General features: G+C 48.7%; 2 protein-coding genes and 1 long non-coding RNA gene across 3 annotated transcripts; 2 read left to right on the forward strand and 1 right to left on the reverse strand.

Annotated features, from left to right (window-relative positions):
* Positions 1-4947: 4947 nt before the first annotated feature.
* On the forward strand, positions 4948-6654 carry Avp (arginine vasopressin). Its single transcript, XM_003476416.4, has 3 exons — positions 4948-5127; positions 6101-6302; positions 6429-6654. The coding sequence occupies exons 1-3, from the start codon at positions 5008-5010 to the stop codon at positions 6596-6598; spliced, it is 492 nt and encodes a 163-aa protein (XP_003476464.1). The 5' UTR covers positions 4948-5007; the 3' UTR covers positions 6599-6654.
* Positions 6655-12634: 5980 nt separating this feature from the next.
* On the reverse strand, positions 12635-13471 carry Oxt (oxytocin/neurophysin I prepropeptide). Its single transcript, XM_003476622.5, has 3 exons — positions 13306-13471; positions 12881-13082; positions 12635-12793 (listed from the first exon to the last, which is right to left on the reverse strand). Exons 1-3 carry the CDS (start codon positions 13423-13425, stop codon positions 12738-12740), a joined length of 378 nt encoding a protein of 125 aa, XP_003476670.1. The 5' UTR covers positions 13426-13471; the 3' UTR covers positions 12635-12737.
* A 2554-nt stretch (positions 13472-16025) lies between these two features.
* Positions 16026-20059, forward strand: LOC134476077 (uncharacterized). Its single transcript, XR_010047532.1, has 2 exons — positions 16026-18406; positions 18804-20059. It is a non-coding gene; the product is annotated as an uncharacterized LOC134476077 (long non-coding RNA).
* Positions 20060-24485: the final 4426 nt, after the last annotated feature.

Consider the following 24485-nt stretch of genomic DNA (forward strand, 5'->3'; position numbering starts at 1 on the left):
TTTTGACAGCCCCAGTAGTACAGCATCCAGTGTTACTTCACAGCAAGTGCCGCCACTCCAGGGAGTGAAGCACGTTACTGAATCAGTAGTAACACAGCACCTTATACCAGTGCTCACAGTGACTTAGTGTAGATGGCTGCTCATGTAGGGGAAATATGTTCCAGAAACAATCCTCCACAATGTGCTGGTTAACAGTGCACCCAAAATTTAAAATGGAGACTACCATAAGCTTTTCTGTGAGCCTGGGGGGAGCCTGGCAGCTGATTCACAGCTCCACCCAAGCTGGGGAGTGGGCTGAATCTACACAGCTGGAGCTGACACCCTCAGGACTCCAAGGAGCACAGAGCAGTTAGGGCCTGACCCTGCTCTGGGGATAAAGATCTTTTTGCAGCCTCTGGTTCTCGATGGCTGAGTGGACAGGAAATTGGCTTAGGTGAAGGAGACAACACACTCTGCAGTAGACTATAGCACTCTTGGGCTGTGCACAGACCATACAAGAAGCCAGACCTTTACCCAAGTGGCACTCAGCTGCACATCACATCAACAGAATGGCGATGCTAAGGAGGCTGAGCACACGGTTCCCAGCAGAGCTGCGGGATGGGAATGCAGAGCTCTCCCAACTGACAGGGCTTCATTTTCTGCTGTGCCTGCTTGGAGCCTCCCTACATCGTGCCCCTCTGCTCCGTGAAGCGGAGGAGTCAGACAGAATCAGGTGCCCGTAGTTTCCGCACTTGGGGTAAGGAATGTGCAGAACCCACTGTGCCGCTAATGCACCTCTTAGTCATCACACAGCTGCATTAACGTCAGGGCGAGTCTTACTTAACGCTGTGAGAGGCTCACTTAATGTCAGTGAGTTTTACTTAACACTGTCACCTGCCAAGGACAAGCGCCTTCCGGGAGTCACGTCAGACCCGGTGCCAGACGCTGAAGTTGCAGGAGGCACCAGTCCTGTGGTATCTCTGGCAGTCACCTCTGGCTGGCAGGCTCCATTCTCTTTGGGTTGAAGTGCCCCGGAAGTGGCTGGGGGTGCTGAGACTCTTCAGCTCTTCTCCCTAAACACCGAGCCTTTTCTCAAGTGGACCTCAGCAGTTAGTGAGTGAGAGGTGCTTTAGACAGGACAGTCAGTGAAGGTGCCCCCCATGACAGTGTTGAACCCAAGACCTGCTATGTGATAGCAAGCATCTGCCACTGAGCTACACTCCCAACTGTTTAGGCTTTTGTTCTGTTTTGAAATTTTTGAAACAAGTTGCCCAGACTGGTCTTGAAATTGCCATACTCCTACCTCAGCCTCCAGAGTAGCTATTACAAGTGTATGCGCCTAAGCTGAGTGGAAGGGTCCTTTAAGAGAAGTTCTTTGGGGGCTGGGGATTTAGCTCAGCGGCATAAGCACCTCCCTTGCAAGGGCGTGGTCGTGAGTTTGATCCCTGGTACTGGTTAAAAAAAAAAAGAGAGAGAGAGAGAAGTTCTTTGGCTGCATGTGGTGGCACATGCCTATAATTCCAGCACTCAGAAAGGCTGAGTCAGGAGGATTGTAACAGATTTGAGGCCAGCCTGAACCTTATGGTGAGTTCAAAGCCAGCCTCAACCACATGAGAAAATAAAATTATTTTAAGCAAGTTAAGTGGGTCTTGGTGAGGGAAGAGGCTTTCTACCACAAGGAAACAGTGACTTCTCAGATCCCAAAGCAGGAGTGGACCTTTCAGGGGGCTGAGGCAGGAGGATTGGGAATTTGAGGCCATAGCAAGATCCTGTTTCAAAAAACAAATCAGACACAAATAAGAACCCCAAAGCAGGTGCACAAGTAAAGCAGGTAGAGTTGCCATGCATTTTAGAGGCAGGACTGACAAAGAATGAGGAACAAGGAGATGAATGTCAGGTTCAGGGAGGAGCAGAGCAGGGCTGAGGGGTGACTTCAGAGCTGGGTACGCTGGGACAGCACAGAGCAGCTTGAGAATCGGAGCTGAGTGCCCTGTGCTGATGCAGAAACCATGGGTGCTCACAGGGAGTCCACAAGCTGCCCCTGGGGATCACTGGTCAGCTGTCATGGGGGACAATCGGATGTATGAATCTGCGACTCTTCAATTTACAAGAAGATGTGAAATTTCCACTAGGAAGAGGAGAAAAGTTGGGATGATCAAGGTCAAGGTCCAAGCAGAGTCAGGAGAGTTAAGGAAGAACGGCCAGCATGATGGGAGAGAGAAGGAAGGACAGGGGTTAGTGCAGCCGACTGAAGTAGGTTTATGCAAAATAAAGGACACAGGCATGACCACATATTTAGCAATCGAGATGCAGTTTAATTTATTCATAGTGCTTGGAGACAAGACCCAGGATTTTGCGTGCGTGCTAAGCAAGGGCTGTGCACTGAGGCAGACCCCAGCCCTGGAGTGGTTTACAACCCTGATAACAGGCATTTTGGTGCGTTGGTCTGGTCAGAAGCCTGAGTGGAGAGAGTTAAAGACTAAATGTTGGCCTCCAGTAAAAATGTCAGATGAACCACAAGTGAAAAACCAAGATGATCATTAACAGGAAATACAAAAAGCCGTTCAGAGATGGAAGAGTCATCACCCTATACTAACAGCATAGCTCAGAAAAGTGTGCCGTCAAGCTCTAACTCAGGACACTGAGGCAACTACCTCAGCTTCCTTATGTCTCCACAGTGGCAGGCTTCTGGCAGCAGGGAAGGGATCAGTAAAAGAGCTAAATTCACATTTCTTCCCCACCCCCACCAGTCCAGGGGATGGAACCTCTACCACTAAGTTACATCTCCCACTCTATACATTTTTTTATTTTGAGGTAGGGCCCAGTTGCCAGAGTTATCCTCAAATCGTCAATCCTGCCTCAGCCTCCCGAGTTACTGGGATTATAGGCAATCACCAACACACCCAGCTAAACCCTCTCTTTTTAACTGATGCATGAATCAAAATCATGAGGTGAGGAATAGGGAATGTAAGTGCAGAGATGTGAAAAGTCATTTGGGGAGTGTAGATGGGGTGTCAGGTGTCTGGGGTGGTCCATGTGACTTGTGATGTGTTTAGCCGGTCAGCACAGCCAAGACACTTCTCAGCATGTGGAGGTTCTGAGAGGGGCTTTTGGGAGAAGCAAGTCCTCTGGCGACCAGAATTTGTGGTCTTTGCAGGGGCCTAGTGTGGGAAGCAGGTGTTTGCATGATGACCATGGCCAACATGGCTGGCGAAGCCATGGATGTCCTGGCCTCAGTCTGGGCTCATGAGTTTCCAAATGGCACAGAAAGGGCAAAATGTAGGGCAAAGCCACTCAGCTGCCTCAGCTAGGCTGGGCCTCTCACACACAGTGTGACTCACAACTCCTTTATAGGCAGTGACTTGCCACCAAGTTCATCTCCAGTGGGACAAAAATGTTCCTCTAGGTCTAATTCAGGAAGCAGCTCCTCAGCTCCTAAAAAAGCATTAATGATAAGATACTGCTATTCACTGACTAAGACATTGCAAGCACTTCCCGAAAGTTCTCAGTGCTTGCACCCTGCGCTGGCTCCTGATCTCTGCCACACTGCAGGAAGGTGAGGCTCAAGGTCAGGTGACCTGCATGTCTGGAAGCTGCAAGCATCAGAGGAGACACTGACCCAGGCCACTGGGCTCCCATCTGCACCTCCTCGCAGAGCATCCTCATGTCCCTAAGAGTCATTCCTGAAGGATCTGTCTTCAGGTCCAAGTGTGGGAGAACCCCGCCTTGGCCACCAGGTTGGGGAGGTGGCCTCTGTGTCCCCTGGAGCTTCCTGGAAGCCCCAGCCCAGTACACTCTGGAGAAGCAGCTGGGAGCTGGTGTGAGCTGGAACAGCACAGCCAAAGAAGACAGCAATGACCAGCCTGAGTCCCAGCAGAGGGCCACTTCCTGCCAGCCTTAGGTCAGGAAGCAAGTTGGGCATGGGGGTACACCTGCAATCCCAGCACTTGGGAGGCTGAGGCAGCAGGATCCCTGTGAGTCTGAGGACACCTGAACTACACAAACAAGACCTTGCCTCAAAACAAAAAAACAAAACAAAACAAAAAAAACCTAAGGCCAGGAAAGCTGGGTCCACCAGTCGGTGGCTCTCCCCGGCCCAGAGTCTCTACTCGCAGCCCAGGTCTGAGAGGTGCCTTCCTCGGGTCATGGGGAGGGCACAGGAACTGGTTAGGGTGGTTGTCAGATTCCACAGAGGTCTCTACCTGCACCTTTGAACCTCACTGGAGGTCTGTTCCTCTCCACAGCCCCTATCTGGGCTTGGGACAAGGGTGATGGGGGACATGCCAAGAATCCACTTCCTGATGTCAGGGCCCGAGTCCATGCCCTGCCCTGTAGGAGTGGGGGGCAGAAGCATCCTGAGTGTACCCCTGCTCCACCCACCCCACTGAGGGGATGATCCCTTTTTATCCTGTGTGCCTCCTCAGCTCCCTGACAGTGGCCTCCTGGTGCATGGGGCTGTGGCAGGAACTCCCTTCCCAATGCCCTCTGTCCCTGCCGCCAGGGTGCGTGCTGTTCCTGCTCATTTGTCCTGTTGCAGGGCTGGTCTGACCACACCTGGCTGTCCTCTCCCTACCTCTCCCAGGCTGGGACCTGATGCTGCTCCTACTATGCCAGCCCAGCCCCCCTCACCCCTCTCTGGGGCTGTGTCAGGAGGATGGGACCCATTGATTCCCCTCTCCAGGGCAGCCAGCGTGCTCAGAGATGGACTCCTGCGTGTCCTTCTCCCTGTGCTCGGAGTGCTGCAGTCACACTCACAGCAGCTCCTGTCACTGCAGCCATTGACAGCCGGGTGGCCTGCCCCCTCCTCCACCATCCTCTGCACAGACAGGTCCACGTGTGTCCCCAGACGCCTGAATCACTGCTGATGGCTTGGGACCTGATAGCTGTGGGCTCCTGGGGGGCCACTGGGTAGGGGTGGAGCCAGGCCGCCCGCAGGGAACACCTGTGGACATAAATAGGCAGCGGCCAAGGCAGCAGCACAGAGCCGGCGGAGCAGCATCCACTCAGTGCCCAGCCGCGTGCGCCAGGATGCCTGACGCCATGCTGCCCGCCTGCCTCCTCGGCCTGCTGGCCTTCACCTCTGCCTGCTATTTCCAGAACTGCCCGCGGGGTGGCAAGCGGGCCCTGTCTGATACGGAGCTGAGACAGGTACCAGCGTGGCTCTCTCAAGGGAGTGGGCAGTGCCCCAAGACTGCCACTACAAAGTATGGTCCAGGAAGGAGGGAAGCGAGGGGAGGCAGCAGCATGGGGAGGCAGAGGGCACCAGGCCATCAGCAGGTAGGAGGGGCAGAAGGGGCAGCCCAGCGCGGTCTCCATCCAGGCAGGGGATGCCGTAAAGTGAGGGAACCTCTGTGGTACTCAGGCTTGGGACTGGATTGGGCAGAACCGGTTGGTGAGGCCTCCTCCATGCCTGGAGTCCTCCGTCCAGACCGAGTACTGCAGCCCCATGCACAGTCCCAGCTGTCTGCCACAGGTGCCTCCCATGGAGTGGCCTTTGCTGTCCACATCCCATAAGGAAGATCCGATGGGTGCTTGGCCCCATTCCTTGTGCTGCAGCTCTGATGTGCAGTTCTGCCCCGGCCATGGCGGCTCAGCTTTGAGCTGCTGAACAAGGGAACAGGCAGGTGGCGGCCCCCACAGCCGCCTTCCGTCCACTTGGCCACCATTGAGTGCAGGCTCCTGCTACCCGCCTGGTAGGCCATGAATGGGTGAAGAGGGGGTCAGGGCCCCGGATGACACCCCCCAACTTGGAGTGGAGAGCAAGGGAACAAGGGCCGGGTGTGTTTGGCCTGGGACAAGCTCCCTCTGCAATGTGTGGGGTATCGGTGGGGAGCTAGTCTAGAATGGGGAGGCATAGGAGGGAGGGTGCACTTAGGTACTACCTCCTGACCCCCTTGCTGTAAGGAGGTGTCCCAATGCTGGAGCTCACGGGACACCTGTCCCCTAACGGAAGGTGAGGATGTTTGGCGTTGTACTGAGAGTGGCTGGTCCTCAGTCACCTGAAAGCCAGGGAACGTGGTAGATGTCCATTCCGCCTGTGCCCCTCGGGCCCGCGGCAGCCCCTGCTCAAACCCCGCCGGCCCGCGTCCCCGGCCGGCCCCTCACGCCCGCGTCCCCGCAGTGCCTCCCCTGCGGCCCCGGGGGCCAAGGGCGCTGCTTCGGGCCCAGCATCTGCTGCGCCGACGCGCTGGGCTGCTTCGTGGGCACGGCCGAGGCGCTGCGCTGCCAGGAGGAGAACTACCTTCCGTCGCCCTGCCAGTCCGGCCAGAAGCCCTGCGGCAGCGGGGGGCGCTGCGCCGCCAACGGCGTCTGCTGCAACGATGGTGCGCACCGGGAGGGGGCGCGGAGGTGCGGGTGGGGGGTGCAGTCTGGGGGGCCGGCGGGCGAGGTCTTCCCTTCCCCGGGCTGCGCCTCCCCGGGCGCCCGTGCTCATTCGCCCCTTCCCGCAGAGAGCTGCGTGATCGAGCCCGAGTGCCGAGAGGAGTTCCACCGCCCCGTCCGTGCCGGCGACCGGAGCAACGTCACGCAGCTGGACGGCCCCGCGGGGGCGCTGCTTCTCCGCCTGATGCAGCTGGCAGGGGCGCCCGAGCCCCAGCCCGCCGCGCCCGGCGGCTACTAAGCCCCGACCCCAGAACCCTGAACCCGCAACTTGGACAATAAACCTCTGCAAAAGCACCCAGCGTCTGTGTCTCTGCTTCAGGGCCGGGGAAGGTGGGGGGTCACCCAACCCTGGCTTGGTCAGTTTTGCACCCGGGTCTGGGGCAGATCTGTCCCAGAGAAGGGGCAGTTTCTCCAGCGAAAGCGCAGGATCAGGGGAATCTTACATAAAGCCAGGGAAGAGGCTCGCCAGGACCTCTCACCCTTTGAGAGTGCAACTTCCAGGCAAAGATGTCACCAGTACTTGGCCTCTACATCAAGTCACCCTCAGCCTGCACGGTCCTCTCTGTCCCCTCACGTCTTCTCTCTGCTCTGCCCTAGCAGTTCCTCGACCCTCGAGCTTCTTCCCTGATCACTCCACTTTCCCAGTCCCTTATCCCCCAAGCCCTTGGCATTCTCAGTCTTTTCTCTGGGCCCCCTGCGCTTGGGGTCCTCTCCTGGGCTCTTCTGGTTCAGGTCTTACAGATCCTTACTGCCAGGAAGCAGACCAGAGGCACCTCGACCTGAGTGTCCATCCCAGGCCTGCAGCAGAACAGACGAATGGAGCAGCTCTGTTCACCAGCACCGGCCAGGGCAGAGGCCTGCCCTCAGGTGCCAGCGAATCTGTGCTGGGTCCTGCAGCTCAGCCTCGGCCTCAGCCTCAGCCACAGTTAGGGTTGATACATTGTGTCAATTTGAGAAGTTAGACTCAGCCAGGGGAGCCAGGATCCTTACTTTGTAAACATCCTCATCCTGTGCTAAAGGAGGGCAGAGATTTCAGGAGCACTGCACCCACTCTGGGGGCACTGAGGTGGACTGCATATAATATAAGGGGGCAATGAGGCTTCTTCCCCACTTTTGCTTTTGTTTCTGTGGCTTTGAACCACTGCCCCTATGCCATGTGCCACTCTCCCTTGGAGCCAGCTGATTAGGGACTGAGACCTCCTCAAACTGTGAGCTAAACAAACCTTTCCTTCTTTAGTTTTGGGTGTTCTATCCCAGCAACGAGAAAAAAGTTACCAAGACACCTCACCCTCGCCCTCATCTCAGCCTGACCCTCACGCTCACCCTCCGCAGACGCTGTTGGGATGCCGGCTCCCCTGGGCTCTGGCTTCCGGACTCTTCCCGGTGGCCCCCTGAGCTGTGGGAGGAAGGGGTAGTTCTGGGGCGGGACCAGGCCTAGCAGGGATCTGTTGCCCCTCCCCCTTTGTACCTGTATGTGATTTATCTGAATGCCACCCCCAGTTCTTTTATCCTCCTTTCAGTACCGTTTCCTGTCCTCACTTACAAAAGCTTGTATATATTTCTCCTTGATTTCTTTTCCCTTCCTTTCTTTCCCTGTCCCCCTCCCTAAGTTCTACTTCCACCTGAGCGTTTTCTTCCTACTTGATAATATTTGCTATACATTTTGTCCCTATTTACACTTTTGGTTGCTCACACCGGAGAAACAATGTATTTACATGTGTATGAGGTTTATTTTACTTAAGAATATGGTCTCAGGGGCTGGGGATTTAGCTCAGTGGCATAATGCCTGCCTTGCAAGCAGGTAGCCATGAGTTCGATCCCCGGTACCGATAAAAACAAAAAAGACAAAAAAAAAAAAAAAAAAAAAAAAGAAGAAGAAGAAGAAGAAGAAGAAAAATACGGTCTCAAAGTGCATCCATTTGGCCAGAAATGTCTAGAGTTTATCCTTCGTTATGGCAGAATAGTTCTCCATCGTATTAAAAAAAAAAGAAAGAAAAGAAAAAGAAACCACATCTTCTTTATTTATTCATTGGTTGGTGGACAGCTGAGCTGTTTTCAAGATATAGCTATTACACACTGTGCTGATATAAACATGGGTATGTCTGTATCGCTGTGGTATGATGCTTTTAATTTTTTCAGGAAAATACCAGTAAGGGGAATAACTGGGTTAAAGGGAATCTCTAGTCTTAGTTGTTTTGAGGAATCTCCGCACTGATTTCCAGTGTTGTCCCAGTCTACACTCCCACCAACAGTGGGAGTGGGTTCCCTTTTCCCCACAGCCCTGCCAGCATTTGTTATTGGCTGATTTCTTGATAATAGCTATTTTTTCTGGAGTAAGATGGAATCTCAGTGTTGTTTTAATTTGCATCTCTCGAATGACCAGTGCTATTGAACATTTTTTCATATATTTGCTCTTTCTGCTTCATCATCTGAGAAGCATCTGTTCATTTCAGATGTCTATTTTTGGACTGAGTGTTTTAAGTTTGGGGGGCAGATTTTTTGAGTTCTTTGTGTACTTTAGATATTATTCCTTTGTCTGAGAATCAGCTTCTGCCCTTTTTATTTTATCCAGGCTACTCAGGGCAGGCAGCACTCACACCCTTGATCCTAGCACTATTCGAGTGCCACACACTAGATTCAGCCACTTCTGAAAAAGCCCCACCTGTGACCGCATGAGGCTTTGGGGGACACCTAGACACAAGCCATGCTACAAAGACGAGTTTATTGCCCTGATTTTCTTTATTGCCCTAATAGTTGTTTCCTATAAATAGCTTTCTTTTTTATTGTTGTTCTTTCAGTTCTGAGCACATGCCCTTCAAACTGAAATACATCCCCAGTATGTTTGTTTTTGTTTTTGAAACAAAAATCTCATTAAATTGCTGAATTGTGAAGGCCAGGCTCAATCTTGTGATTCTCCTGTCTCAGTCACGTATCAGATTAGAAGTATGTGCCACCGCTCCTGGCTATAAAATTCTTTTTTGTTTCATTCGCTGTTGATTTTTTGTTTGTGGTTTTTGTGAATGTAGTTTTTTTGGTGCTGGGGATCAAACCCAGCGCCTCACACCCAGGCAAGTGCTCTGATCTCTGTCCTTTATTATTTCTTTTTTCCCTTCATATATTTTTGGGTTTTCTGTGTTGATATTTCTCAGATCTAAAGTTCACTATTTGGCTCATTAAAATAAAACAGCCTGGGGACATAGCTCAGTGATAGAGCACTGGCACTGAGAAGACCCCGGGTTCAATCCCCAGCACAAAAGAAAAAGAAGAAACTCTTGTTTTCTGTTATTTGCCTGGCGCCACAGCCTCCCTTCTTTGACCTTAGGCTTTACCTTCCTCAGCTTAAGTATTTTGTCATGATCACTGTGCTAACCCGAGGGTTAGCGGTAATATGTGTTTAGAGTGCAGACACATGGAGACTTTTTTTGTTAGCTTTAATTTTATGCACTGAGGTCAGAGAACATGATCTGTATAATATTGACTCATTAAAAATAGTTTTCTCTTGTGGGAAGTATACGGTAGGTGTTTTGTGAATATTTCATGTGGACTCCCTCAGGTCATGTTTTCTAATTGCTTGTGTGACGATGCGTGTTGCATTTGCTAGACATCTGCTAGTTCCAAGGTACTGGTGGCGTCACTGAGTTCTCCTGTAATCTTGCTTGTTCTGCTGGATCGCTTTGAGGGGGCATTGAAACTCTCCCGAGAGATTGCTGGGAAGCCTTGGGCTGTACCCCAGGGACAGAGCACACACTTAGCACACATGAGAAGGTACCTGAGTCTCACCACACACACACACACACACACACACACACACACACACACACAGTGTGTGTTTCTCACTGTTCTATTCCTTTGCTTAGTGTCTTTTCAAGCACATTGGTAGATATATATGGGTTCATGGTCATTATATGTATTTTTCTTTTTCTTTTCTCCTTTGGCAGTACTGGATTGAAACCAATAACGACCATGAGCCAAAATAAATTTTCTCTCCTTCCATGATGCATGATCAGCAGAGGGATAATTGTTTCCTAAAGTCCTGTCTCTGTTCTCTCTCAAACCTCTTTGGTAATGACATGTTTTTTTCATGCACAAAAAATGTTTATCCAAGTATAATGTATAGACAAAAATAAAATAAACATGTTTACAGCATAATGAATTTTTATAAATACATCTGTTCCATCAGCTACCAAGAAACAAAATTTTAAGGCTGAGGCAGGAGGATTGCAGGTTCAATGTAGCAGCTTAATGAGAACCTATCTTCAATCAGTCAATCAATCAAGGGGCTTGGAACATACCTTAGTGCAAAGGCCTAGCGCTTAATCTCCCGTATCACAAACAACACAAAATGAAACAAAGCAAAGCAAAATGAAACCCACAAAAATATGACCAGAACCCTCTCAACATTCCTTCTAGCTGCTGCACCAGCCAATACCTTTGACATCTTAGAGTAATTTTGCTTATTTTTGTAATTAATGTAGAGAAAATCTTGGTGCACTGCTGTAATTCTAGCTACTGGGAGCTGAGGCAGGAGGATTTCAAACTTGAGGCCAGCCTGGGCAACTTGGTAAGAGACTGTCTCTTGTATCTTTTTTTTTTGGCTTTCTCATTTTTATTGGTACCAGGAATCGAACTCATGACTGCCTGCTTGCAAGGCAGGCGCTTATGCCGCTGAGCTATATCCCCAGCCCCGAGACTGTCTCTTAATAATTTTTTTTTTTTTATTGGTACCGGGGATTGAACTCACTACCGCCTGTTTGCAAGGCAGGTGCTTATGCCGCTGAGCTAAATCCCCAGCCCTAATAATTTTTTTTAAAAAGGAAGGGCATTAAAATGAAGCAAGTTTGGGCCGGGGATTTAGCTCGGTACGGTAAACACCTGCCTGGCAAGTGCAAAGTTGTGAGTTCAATGCCCCATACAAAAAAAAAAAAAAAAAGCTATATTATGTATGTGTACCTCCCCAAGATGATTGGATATGTTGTGTACTGCAAATATGTGCTAATAAAATAACATTTTAAAGGGAAGGGCTGGAGGTTTAGTTTGGTACTTCCTGGGTTCAATTCTTGTATTGCAAAATAAAACAAAAAAGCCAAACCAACAAAAACTTCAATTCCCAGCCTTCCCCAGAAAAATCCAAAATCAGTTCTACTTATTTATTTATATTGTGGTACTGGGGAGTGAGCCCAGGGCCTTTGCACTGAGCTATGCTCCCACATTTCTTCACATTCTAAAATATTAAAAGCAGGGTCTTCCTGAGTTGCTGAGTTGCCCATGTTGGACATGAACTTGCCACCCTCCTGCCTCAGCCTACACCTACAGGCATGTACCCCCATGCCCAGTTTCTGATTCTTTTTAATAATAAGTTTTGTCTCCCTCTTGTCTGTGAGCCCCGCACACTGCTGGGGGTGGGGGACAGCTGAGTTCATTCTCACTGCTTCTCATAACTGTGAGGTGAGGAAGCTGCAGAAAGGTAGGTTTTATCCATTTAGTTGTGGTGGTGGAGCTGGAACCCAGATTCTAGGGGGTAAACACTGTCCTGTTGAGCCACATGCCCCACCAGGCGTTTTGAGTTTTTTGAGAGTTTCACTCTGCAGCTCAAACTGGCCTTAAACTCACTCTGTAGCCCAGCTGCCCTTGAACTCACAGAATCTTCCTGCCTCAGCCTCCTGAGTTCTGGGATTACAGGTGTGTGCCTGATCCGGGTGTGTTCTTTTTAACAATGGACACCCTGTATCTGTTCTGTTTTGGGTGGGGTGCGGGCAAGAATCTTCTCCAAGTCGGTGCCCAGGGCAAGGACAGAAGGCCCAGGCTGTTACCTGATTCCCCAGCGCCTGTGATCCAGGAGATGAGCGGTACAGGCTGAGCAACCATTTCTGCTGCCCTTTGTATTTTGTCGTAGTCTCTGTGGCCAAGGGGTCTCTGGTATCCCTGTCCTCTTGGGGGTGCCTGCTCTGACAGGCCTTGTCATACCCAGGTCACAGAGGGAGTCCCCTGAGTGCTCAGGACCCACCCCAGCAGACCTCCTGGGGACCCCTGGGCGGAGGGTCCAACTCTTTGAAACGCCACAGCCCTTCAGCTGCGCGCCTTCCTCTCGTGGCCAGGAGGCCACTGGGCCCCGCGCTCGCCCTGCCCTGAGCCACCCCGGGCCGCGTCCCTCTGACCCCGTGCTGGGGCGCTGCCGCTCTGAATCGCCACCAGCCTGCAGCTGGATGCAGGCCCAGCAGGGAGACCTTCCACTCCCCGCCGCCCCTCCCGGTTGTAACACACACGCCAGTCGAGGTGGAAGGGAATCTGCTTTATTTCAGGTTCGCGATGCTGGGGTCGGAGTGCGGCGGCCGGGGCAGGCCGCAGTCTGTGCTCCGGGGCGGCCGGGCCGTCCGGGCTCAGCGCTCGGCGAAGGCGGCCTCAGAGTCGCAGGCAGGGTCGATGCGGCAGCCGTCTGCAGGGAGACGCGGGTCAGGGGCGCCCGCCGGCCCCCCAGACTGCACCCCCCACCCGCACCTCCGCGCCCCCTCCCGGTGCGCACCATCGTTGCAGCAGACGCCGTTGGCGGCGCAGCGCCCCCCGCTGCCGCAGGGCTTCTGGCCGGACTGGCAGGGCGACGGAAGGTAGTTCTCCTCCTGGCAGCGCAGCGCCTCGGCCGTGCCCACGAAGCAGCCCAGCGCGTCGGCGCAGCAGATGCTGGGCCCGAAGCAGCGCCCTTGGCCCCCGGGGCCGCAGGGGAGGCACTGCGGGGACGCGGGCGTGAGGGGCCGGCCGGGGACGCGGGCCGGCGGGGTTTGAGCAGGGCCTGCCGCGGGCCCGAGGGGCGCGGTGGCCGGGCGCTGACTCGGCCTCGCCAGCGTATAGGGCGGAATCTGGTCTGCACACCTTGGGGTTCCCGGACCGCGCAGCGCCCGGTAGCCTGCGTGTGGGGTCCCTCCCAGTCCCTGCATCGGGGTGCTCGCTCACCTTGCGCACATCGAGGTCCAGCGCGGCCCTCTTGCCGCCCAGGGGACAGTTCTGGATGTAGCAGGCAGAGGTCAGCGCCAGGAGGCCGAGCAGGCAGCAGGCGAGGCTGGGGCCGGCCATGGTGAGAGCTCCTGGGTCAGGATCCGCAGCTAGTGGCCATCCCAGGCCTGGCCTTTTATGTTGGACCCTGAGGGCGGCTAAGCACTGTCTAAGAGGGCGGCCGAATGAATGGTCACAGCAGGTCGCTGTGGGTCAGGACCTGGCCTCACGGCGGGCCCACTCATTTGCAGGGCGCAGGCCAGGGTCTAGGTCATCATGGTGACTAATAGACTGGGTAAGGAGCAGGCTGGGGTAGTCTAGGTCACTGGGCTGGGGCCTGAGAGTTGGTGGTGCAGGTAGCACCAACCCAGGGCTATTTTTCCAGGATTCCAACACCTCAGGAAGGGTGGCAGAGTGGGCAGGTTGGACAGCTGGGGCCCAGAGGACCCTCCATGCAGGAAGTGACTCTAGCTGGACTCCCCCAAACTCATCCGGGGATCCTTTGGCCCACAACACATAAAAATCTTTGCCCTTTTTATTAGGAAGTTGTCTGTTTCCTAAGCCTAAATTTCAAAAAACACTTTCCTGGGGCTGGGGATTTAGTTCAGCAGCATAAGCACCTGCCTTGCAAGCAGGCAGTCATGAGTTCGATCCCCGGTACCGATAAAAAGGAAAAAAGACAAAAACAAACAAACAAACAAAAAAACACCACTTTCCCACCAACACTTTTTTTTAACTTTTGTGATTCAGTGTCTGTTGGAAGGTGCTGAGGATTGAACATGTCTTTTGTTTTATGCATTTAAAAAAACTTAGCTGAGTGTAGTGGCACAAGCCTACCATCTCAGCTACTTGAGAGGTGGAAACAGGAGGCCATGTAAGCAACTTAGACCCTGTCTCAAAACTCAGTATAAAGGGCCAGTGTGTAGCTTAGTGGTAGAGTGCTTGTGTAGTATGTGTGAGATCCATCACCAATCACCACCAGCAGAAAACCTTTTGAGAGCTTATCTTGCATTTTAAGCTTATCTCAAAATGATAATTTTTTTCATCTTTTTGAAACAGGGTCTTGCTATGCAGTTTAGGCTTGTCTTGAACTCATTACATAGCCCAGGCTGGCCTCAAACTCAAGATGATCCTCCTGCCTCAGCCTTCAAAGTGCTCAGATTACAAGTACATGCCACTGTACTTGATTGAAAATAATTTATTTTTCATGGAAGGGGTGCTGGTCAGAGCTGTGCACAAGAAAGAAAAGGCACTGCCCAGGCTCCTCTGAGAAAGTACCTGCCCCTCAGCTGCTCTCAGTGTGGTCCATAGGTGGCCTGGCCCAGGGACACATCCTTCCTAGGTGGCTATGGTCAGTGGCTGAACCATTTGGGCCCAAATGCAGAACCCATTTGAAGGAGCCTTGGGTCAGCCGAGGTCTGGTGCTAATTCTCCCTCTCTCCACCCATTAGCCCCTCCCTTCCGTAGGGACTGTACCTGGGAACTGACATGTAGCAGCAAGGAAGAAATGAGAGCATGCGTCAGAGGCCAGATGGCCAAAGCTGGATTCCCTGTCTAGCCCCTGTGCCCTGGGACAGGAGAGTGGGACCGTGCCAGGCTCTCCCGTCTTGGTGCTCTCTCTCTTCAAGGAGGTACTGAAGCCAGGCAGCTCCCAGATCGCTGCCTGAGCAGCATCACTGTCCCTGAGTCTCCAACGAGCTGGTCAAGCTGACCTGGATTACGAAGCTGTGGCCGATCTTTTGATTCTCAGCCAGCTGAACTCAAGGCATTCCCGGTTTGAAGCCATCCAAAGCTGGGCCCCAGCAGCCGTCCTCCACCCGCCTGTGAGGCACAGTGACCTCACCTAAGTGAACACACACTTGTAAATTACCATGATGTCTGGGCCCGTTGGAGCTGACTGCCTTCATCTGGAAGACGAGTCCCCTTGCAGATTCTCAAGGATACCAGGCAGCAAAGCAGACATTTTGCCTGCCTTCCACTGTGGCTGCAGCTCGGCAGCAGAGCGTTCCCTTGACCTGCACAGTTCCAGCACCCAAGGCTCTATGTTCCATTCCTGGCTTCATGGTGCTTATGTTGCAGAGGAGGAGGAGAGAGTGAAGCCACACACACATCCCGGTGGGCTAGTGCAATAGTCTGGACCCTGAGGGGCCCTAAAGACCCCTGTATTAGATACTCGATCTCCAGGAGACATTCCTGGGAAGTGGCAGCTTCGAACAATGGGACCTCGAGGGAGGTCTTCAGGTCCCTGGAGAGCGGCCTTGATGATGCTCACAGAACACCAGCCTTCTCTGCTTTACCTTTGCTTCCTAACCACGAGCTGAGCGATTCTGCTACGTGTTGAGGTGCGTAGGCCACAGAGCCAACCAACTGTGCGTTGCAACTTCTGACACCCTGAAACCTCAAGCCAAAACACCTTTTATTTTGATAAGTTAATTATCTTGAAAAAATAAGTTGATTATCTCAGCAGTTCTGTAATAGTCACGAAAGGCAAGCACAGGAAACAAAGACAAAGCACAAACACTTAAATAACAATAAATACGATAAAGGTGATGGTGCATGGCTAAGAGGAAGAGCACAAAGACCCTGGGCTTGATCCTCAGTGCACATGCGTGCACATGCGCACACCACTGCAGCACAGTCGTAACTACTGCGGGGGTGGGGGGGTGGGGGTGGGGCAGCTGTAATTACTCAGGATGGTCAGTACAGACTCCTTGTGAAGGGAGCATTTGTTTTCTATAACTGTCTGGCAAAGGACCACAAACGTAGCGTCTTAAAACAACACCTATTTATTTGTTACCCTTTCCTCTGCTCAGAGTCCCACTGCCGCAGTCTGTGTTAGCCAGGCTGAGTTCCTCTCTGGAGTCCTGTGATTGTGGGCAGAATTCAGTTCCTTGCAGCTATAGAAAACCCAGCAACTGTTTCTCCAGGGCCAGCAGGGCAGAGTGTCCTCTGAGCAGCAGCGAGGCTGAAGTCTTCCTTTAGGGGGTTCTCAGGATTAGGGCAGGCCCCTCAACCCAAAATCACAGTAAGGAGGGGCTCTCGTTACATCTGCAAAGCCCTCCACCTCTGCCCCGCTGTGTAGGACATCCATGGGCGGGGCTGCCCCACTTCGGCCACATTTGTCCATTTGGTAGGAAACAAGATGCACTGAAACACAACGAGAAGACACAAGTGTGTGGACAACGAGAGACAGAAGTCTCAGGGTCACTTTAGTATTCTGTCTGCCATGGAGGGAGATTCCAGCCAGAGGAGAGAGCAGGTGCTGAGGTTCTCAGCAAGAATTTTCTCAGTAAGTTCAAGCAATATCGAGAAGACCAGTAGGGGTGAGTCAGGGGGACTGAAGTCCTTGGGTCACAGAGGGCGCTTGGGGCTGGGTCACGGAGCACAGGTGCTGGCAGGATGCTGAGCTGGCCTAGGCAACTTCAGAATGGTGGTGTGGAAAGCACAGGTGGAACAGAAACCAGCGAGGAGACTGTGCAGCAGTGCCTTGTGAGTGATGGCAAACAGTGGCCCACGTCTGTGAGTATTTTGAAGGAATCCACAACTGGGTTTTGCTGACGGGTTGGATCTGTGCGGTAGAGAAAGAGTCAGTGATGACCTCGGGCCTCGGAGTGTGGCTCAGCGGCAGTGTGCTCGGTGTGCTTGCCAAGGATGCGTGAGGTCCTGGGCGAGCTGGATCCTCAGCGCTAAAAACAAAAGGGGGCATCTTTTCTTTTTTCTTTTTTTTTTGAGGAGATGGAGTTTTGTTTTGTTTTGCTTTTTTGAGGCAGAGCCTCACTACTTAGTTAAGGCTAACTTTGAAATTCCAGTGATCTTCTTGCCTCAGCTTCCTGAATGTGGGGATTACAGGTACCACCATGCCTGGCTGTTTTTTAATAATCATAGTAGTAATAATAATACTAATAACCATTTATTAAAGCAGATATGGAACACTTGCTCAGATTTTAATACTGCTTTACATATATTCTGTTTTTGAAAGAATTCTTATGTGTTATTAACCATAAGTTTCAACTGGTGACAGATTTATTTATTATTCATTGGCAAGCACACAGTTGAGATGGAGGGGGCAGTTTTGGGACAGTGTCTCACTATGTAGTCCAGGCTGGTCTTAAACTTTTCATGTAGCCAAAGCTGGCCTCAAACTCATGATCCTCCTGCCTCAGCTTCCAGAATGCTGAAATTACAGGTGTGTGTAACAAAAGGAGGCTATCAGACTTTTTACTGTTGTTATGGTTTATATCTGGATGTCTTCCTCAAAGCCTTGTGAGCTCAAAAGTGGGGCTTTTGAAAGGTGATTGGATTCTGGGAGCTTACAGCTGATTTGCTATAATGAGGGAGTCAGGTCACTGCACACAGATGTAGCCTTGAAGGTGTATGGTGTCGCCCTTCCTAGTCCCGCCCTTGGCCTCTCTCTGCTTCCTGTTTGCCATGAGCAGCTCTCCTCCACCAGCACGTCTGCTTGGAGCAAGCCAGCCATGGACAGAAATGTGAGTCAAAAGAAACCTCTCCTCTTCTAAGCTGTGGGTGTCTGGTATTGGGTCCCAGCAACAAGAAAAGCGACTAAGACACATTTTGGTACTGGAGTATAGAGCTGTGATCACCTGACCATGTGGTTTAGAAGCTTTTGGAACTGGTTCTTAAGATGTGTTTGAAAAGGTCTGGGGATGCCTGCTGGAGAAAAAACCCCTAGAATGAGGTAAGTCAGCCTGCTGGATGGTCCTGGTCGGATCTCAGAAGACCAGCATGCTCACAGGGATGCAGATAGTGAGGCCCAGGCTCAGGAGGCTTCAGGTGGGAACTGGCAGTCAGACTCCAAGTCACATGTGTTATGCGATGGCAGAAAATTTATTTACATTTTTCCTGTGTCCTAGGACTCTGCAGGAAATGGAAGTCAAACCCTTGAGGTATTACTGCGGGTTCCCATGGCCCATTCCATATTTTTCTAATGAAATGATGAGTGTTAGCATCATGGTAGCCGAATGTGCATCCGAGTCACTTTACCCGAGGGACACAGGAAATGATCTTTGTGTTCTCTCGTCCACTTTGTACGCCAAACAGCAAGGTGTGTGCACCTGTGCAAAAGTGTCACATCAAGATTTTTACCAGTTTAGCATTTTGTGTATGTATCCTTGGGATCACCTACACCGCTCCTGTGTTCTGCAAATGTCTAATCTGCCATGAAGAATCCAGGTGTGGCTCACAGTAGCTGTGCCTGGGAACAAATCTTGGCAGACAAATGCCAAGGCGTGTACGGGAGCTCCAAAGTAGCAACAGATGAGCTTTACCCATCAACTGCTCATGGTTGACTTTCTTGCATTTAGGACACTTTTTTTTTTTTTTTTTTTTGGTTCTGGGGTTTGAACTTATGACTCCACATTTGTCAGTCAGACCGCTTATGCCACTGAGCTGATCCTGGCCCAGGATCCTTCCTAAAAAAATTTCTTTTATTTTTCTTGTAGAAATAGCCCCACCTTGGACATGGGTGGCACCAGTCAACAGGCCTGTAGCCTCAATGGAATAAACATGGGAAGAAAGGCAGCTGTGGCTTGCTACATGCCCGCCTCCTCCGCTGCTGTGCCATGGGCTGTTTCTTCTCTGTGAGGCCCCTCTGCCACATTACCCTGCCTCTACAAACCTCTACAAACCTCTACAAACTGTGAGCTAAAAATGAACCTTTCCTCCTTTAATTATGGGTGTCAGGTGTTATGACTCAGCAATGAGAAAGTAGCTAAGACACTAGGCTTTGTCAAATTTAAAATATTTAAACCAAAGCCATCGGAGCTATTACCTTGAGCCCATTAGCATATCCTCTTAAAAAATAAAACGAAACAAATTTTGTCAAGGATATGAAGGAACTAGAGTGATTTGTGCTATTGACACTAAAATTATGCAGTTGCCACAGAAAAACAGTATCACTGCTCCTTTAAAATGAGAAGTCAGTTTTCGGTGTGTGACAGCAGTTCTGCTTCTGGTTATCCAACCAGAAGAACTGAAGCAGGGTCTTCCACTCCCACGATCATAGTAGTGCTATTCACGACAGCCAGTGGTGTTACCCTAAAAGAGTATAGGAGGCTGCTTAGAAAGTTTCCTTAAAAATCTGTATTTTCATGTTGAGTTCTGCCAAACAGAATTTTGGAGAGTTTTGTAGGAAAATCTTCTAGACAAACATAATTTGTCTACTATTAAAAATTCGAGCTGGAGAACCGTGGGAGCAATGAAACCCAAAATGTGTAATAGTCATTGTACAAAAGAGAGGAAAAGAAAGTGCTCTAAATATATAACTGCATGTATATTTAAGTGTATAAGATAGAAAATGATATCACAGAGTTTTATTGGATCATTGAACAGAAATGTTTGCAGTATCATTGTTGGAATGTCCACTCTACAAGCTTTAATCTTGTGACTTGAACAATTATTTTTAAGATGGCAATATGTAATCCATTAACTAGTGATTTCCTACTGTTCATTTTATCTTCTGTAAATCTGTATAACTTGTACCCTTTCACTTTTTTTTTTCTTTTCTCCTTAAATAAAAAAAAAATTTAAAAAAAATTTGAGCTGGGTGTGGGGGCACATGCCTGTAATCCCAGCATTTGGGAGATTGTGGCAGGAGGATTGCCACTAGTCTGAGGCCAGGCTGGGCTTCAAAGTGAGTTCAAGGTCAGTTTGAACTACATAGTGAGAGCCCTATCTCCAACAACAAACCAAAACAAAATTGAAAAAGCTGAAATTAAACTACATTTTCTTCTAAGACACAATTGCATGTAAGAGTATCTGAATGTTAAACTGGGTATGCTGGCATATGCCTATAATTTGAGAGGCTGAGGCAGGAGGATCACTGTGAGTTTGAGGCCAGCCTAGGCTACATAGTGAGTTCAATGGCAGCCTGAACTCAAAATTGTTTCAACCCTGTTACAAAAAAAAAAAAAAAAAAAAAAAAAAAAGTATCTTCACCATCACTGGTCATTCCAGAAATGCAAATTAAAAGAGCACTGAGATTTCACCTCACTCCAGAATGGCTGCCATCAAGAAATCAATGATAACAAATGTTGGTGAGGCTGTGAAGAAACAGTAACTCTTCTCCATTATTGGTGGGAGTGCAGACTGTTGCAGCCACTGTGGAAATCAGTATGGAGATTCCTGAAAAAACTAGGACTGGAAGTTCCATTCAACCCAGCTATTCCTCTATTTTTCCAAAAAAAAAAAGAAAAAAGAAAAGAAAAGATCATGTCACAGTAATATATGTGCACCCATATTAATAGCAGTGCAATTTGTAATAGCTAAACCTTGGAAACAACCAAAATACCCATTAACTGCAGAATGGATGAAAAAAGTGCAGGGGCTGGGGATTTAGCTCAGTGGCACAAGCACCTGCCTTGCAAGCAGGCAGTCGTGAGTTTGATCCCCGGTACCAATAAAAAATAAATAAATAAAAGGTGTGGTACTTTTTTTTTTTGTCTTTTTCATTTTTATTGGTACTGGGGATTGAACTCACGACCGCCTGCTTGCAAGGCAGGGGCTTATGCCGCTGAGCTAAACCCCTAGCCCCAAAGGTGTGGTATTTTTATATAATGGAATATTACTTGGCTATAAAAAGGACGATCTTGAGGCATTTATAGCTAAATGGAGGCAACTTAATACTATTCTCATAAGTGAAATAAACCAGACTCACATTTGTAAATATTGGATTGTTTCTCTAGTATAAAAAGTAAATAATACTAATAAAAAACTGGGGCTAGGGATTTAGCTCTACAGCATAAGCGCCTGCCTGGCAAACATGAGGTTGTGAATTCAATCCCCAGTACTGAAATAAATAAGTAATAAAAAGAAAAAACTGAAAGAGTAATAAGATCTCAAACGTACAAAGATACTGTAAAAATGAAAGGGAAAGTGCTCAAAAGGAAAGAACAACTTACAGGTATACACATACAACTAACTGTATGTATGTTTAAGTGTGCAAGATAGATAACCATACTACTAATTCTCTGTTAGCTCATCCAAAAGAATAGTTGGTGCTGTCATGGTTTGGTTGTCTGTTCATTTTTTATGCCTAGATTTTGTAATTTGAACAGCTACTTCTAAGACAATATGTAATATATTAGTGTTGATTTCTTACTGTTTTTTTTTGAAATTTTGTATTATTTCTATCCTTTTTTCTGTTTTGCTTTTTAAAAAGTTAAATTAAATTAAATTAAATTATTAAAAAAAGAGAGAAAAAGTAGCAAGTCAGACATGGTGGTACATGCCTATAATCTAAGCAATCAGGAGGCCAATACAAGTTTGAGACCAGCCTGGGCTACAAAGTGAGCTCGAGGCCAGCTTGAACTGTATGGTGAGACCTTGTCTCAAAAAGACAACAACAACAACAAAAAAAAACCCAAGAAACAAAAACCAAAAAATATATATATCAGGATGTTTTTCAGGTAAAAAAACAAGTTGATGATATGCTATAGTTAATAGCTATTTATAGTTTTTACAGAATTTCAGAAAGTATAAATCCCTAATCATCAAAATACATTGTCTCAAATTTTATTCTACCTTATTTTAAATGTCCCTGCTGGGCTGAGGCTGTAGCTCAGTGGTAAAGAGCTTTCCTAGCAAGTGCAAAGACCCTGGGTTCAATACCCAGCTCTTCAGGGAAAAAAGTTCCTATAAAAATTCCTATAAAAATGGAGGTCAGTCTGGAGATTTCTCAAAAAGCTGGGATTGGAAGTCCCATTTGTTCCAGCTATTCCACTTCTAGGCATATTCCCAGAAGAACTGAAAACATACCACAGTGATATATCTGCACCCATGTTTATAGCAGCACAATTTGTAATAGCCAGATCTTGGAAACAACCTAAGTGCCATCAACTGAGGAATGGATAAAAAAGATGTATTTTTATACAATGGAGTACTACTCAGCTATAAAGAATGATCACATTGAGATATTTATAAATAAATGGATGCAACTGGAGACCATACTCATAAGCGAAATAAATCAAACTCACATGTATAAATACCGAATAGTTTCCCTAGTGTAAGAAATGGCAAGAACACATAAAAGTATGTGGTAATCATGATTCCCCATTATATCGCTTTGAAGCCTTATAATGTTTTCATTCATTAGTTGGAATAGTTTTATTCTGGGTTGTTTGATTTTATTGTCTGTGATGGTATGAACAGTTATTTTGAAGAAAACAAGACATCATAATAGCTAGTGCTGATTTAATATCATCTTGTTTTGAAGTCCCATCAAGCTTTTGTCTTCTTCTGTCTCCATCAGTTTTATCATGTTGTATCTTATTGGATTTTATTATATGTGATAGGATACACAAAATTTTTTATAGACAAGGAGATAATATAGTAAAACCATTGTTTGTTTTCTGTTAGTTGGTTCTGAATACCCTGTAATACTTTCGTTCTTTTGAATGGTTTTACACTGTCTTGTTATATTAGATACTATAGTATATGAAGGTATACTCAAATATTTCAAGGATAGAGACACTCTGGTAGCTACTGTTATGTCAGGTTGTCTTGTGGTGAAACACTATGTTGCTTAAATTGTTCTGTTCTGAACTTTGTTATGTCCTTTTATTTTAATCTTTTTTTAAAATAAAAAAAGTTCCTATAAAAATTCTTGCCTGAGGGGCTGGGGATTTAGCTCAGCGGCATAAGCGCCTGCCTTGCAAGCAGGTAGTCGTGAGTTTGATCCCCGGTACCGATAAAAACGAAAAAGACTTAAAAAATTCTTGCCTGTCCCACTATAAATAACTCATGTCAAAAGAAACAGGGCTCCTGAGAAGCTGCTGGGTTACCAGTACTTTTTACCATTGTTCTCAGTTCCAGGGAGGCCTGATGCCTGCAAACCATTTTCCCAGACTCCCTTGAGGTCTGGCTTCCCTGAGGTGTCTTAGGTGCCTTGGGAGGCACAGGCTGGGCAAGCGCTCTACCACTGAGTCACATCCCCAGCCTTTATTTATCTACTCATTTATTTCAAAAATTTTCCTAAGTTTTCTATGCAGCCCTTGAATATGTGAGCCTTTTGCCTCAGCATCCCAAATAGCTGAAATTACAGCTATGTGCCATCTGGCAAGATTCTTTGTAAACTGACACATAGTAATTACACACGTGTATGGAGTGCATGTATTTGTGGTAACTGTATGTCCATCACCTTATTGGTCATTTCCTTGTGAGAACACTCATTTTCCTCTCTCGTAGCTTTCTGAAACACAGTGGTTATTGTTAGCTATGGTCCCCCAATGGGCAAGAGTCCCAGATCCAGGCAGTGGTGGTGGCACATGCCTGTGATCAAGGCGCTTTGAAGGGCTGAGGCAGGAGGATCACAAGATTGAGCATAGCCTGGGCAACTTAGAAAGACCATGTCTCAAAATGTAGAAGGTGGGAAAGAAAATTTAAAAGGTGTTGAGGCTCTTGTTTAATCCCCAGTCCCTAAATACGTAAGTAAAGGAGTGCCAGCGTTGGGGGAACATTGCTGAGCCACCGCCTGGCACTTCTGTCACCCCAGGAACCTCGGATGTGAGGAAGCCAGGAGCCCAGCCCAGTCCCCTGCACTGCCAGACGGGCAACCAATGCAGGAGCACCCAGGACTCAGCAACCAGCTGATTCAGAGGAACACAGCAAAGTGTCAAGAGGAAGGGGGCAGGGTGCGATGTCAGACTCCAGCCCACACAGGACAAGTCCAGAGAACTTAGATACCAAATAAACTAGATGCCACACACCTGAAATTTCTGAAATGATTGCCACTGAAGTGAAAAGACAGCTTCATACTTATGTTGTTTAATTCTGCTCACCTGTGTTTCACCCAGAGCAAGTCCAGGAGACACAGAAATAGAGATTAGAAGCCACACACCTGAAATTTCTGAGAGGATGCAATTGAAGTCAAGAAACAATTTAGTGCTTGTGCTATTTGACTGACCTTGCATGCCTCTGTCTGGCGGTCTGAGCATTTATTTAGAGGATGACAATGTGCATTACAGTAACTATGGTTGATTTCCTACTGTCTTGTTTTTGAAATTGAATATTGTTGTTTTATTTTTTATCATTTTGCTTTATTCTCTTAAAAGAAAAAAAAAAAAAGTACAGGAACTCACTTTTCTATTCCTGACTTCCTGCAGGCTGACCGGCCTCCCACCCGGAAG

The sequence above is a fragment of the Cavia porcellus genome, unplaced genomic scaffold, assembly GCF_034190915.1.
Source record: "Cavia porcellus strain 051 isolate PalLab524CR breed Dunkin Hartley unplaced genomic scaffold, mCavPor4.1 scaffold_5, whole genome shotgun sequence".
Lineage (NCBI taxonomy): Eukaryota > Metazoa > Chordata > Mammalia > Rodentia > Caviidae > Cavia > Cavia porcellus.

Coding starts and splice junctions, on each gene's coding strand:
- Avp (XM_003476416.4), top strand. CDS start 5,008: ATGCCTGACGCCATGCTGCCCGCCTGCCTCCTCGGCCTGCTGGCCTTC. Junction 5,128..6,100: donor CTGATACGGAGCTGAGACAG/GTACCAGCGTGG, acceptor GCGTCCCCGCAG/TGCCTCCCCTGCGGCCCCGG. Junction 6,303..6,428: donor CGGCGTCTGCTGCAACGATG/GTGCGCACCGGG, acceptor CCCTTCCCGCAG/AGAGCTGCGTGATCGAGCCC.
- Oxt (XM_003476622.5), bottom strand. CDS start 13,425: ATGGCCGGCCCCAGCCTCGCCTGCTGCCTGCTCGGCCTCCTGGCGCTG. Junction 13,083..13,305: donor TGGACCTCGATGTGCGCAAG/GTGAGCGAGCAC, acceptor GCGTCCCCGCAG/TGCCTCCCCTGCGGCCCCGG. Junction 12,794..12,880: donor CGGCGTCTGCTGCAACGATG/GTGCGCACCGGG, acceptor GTCTCCCTGCAG/ACGGCTGCCGCATCGACCCT.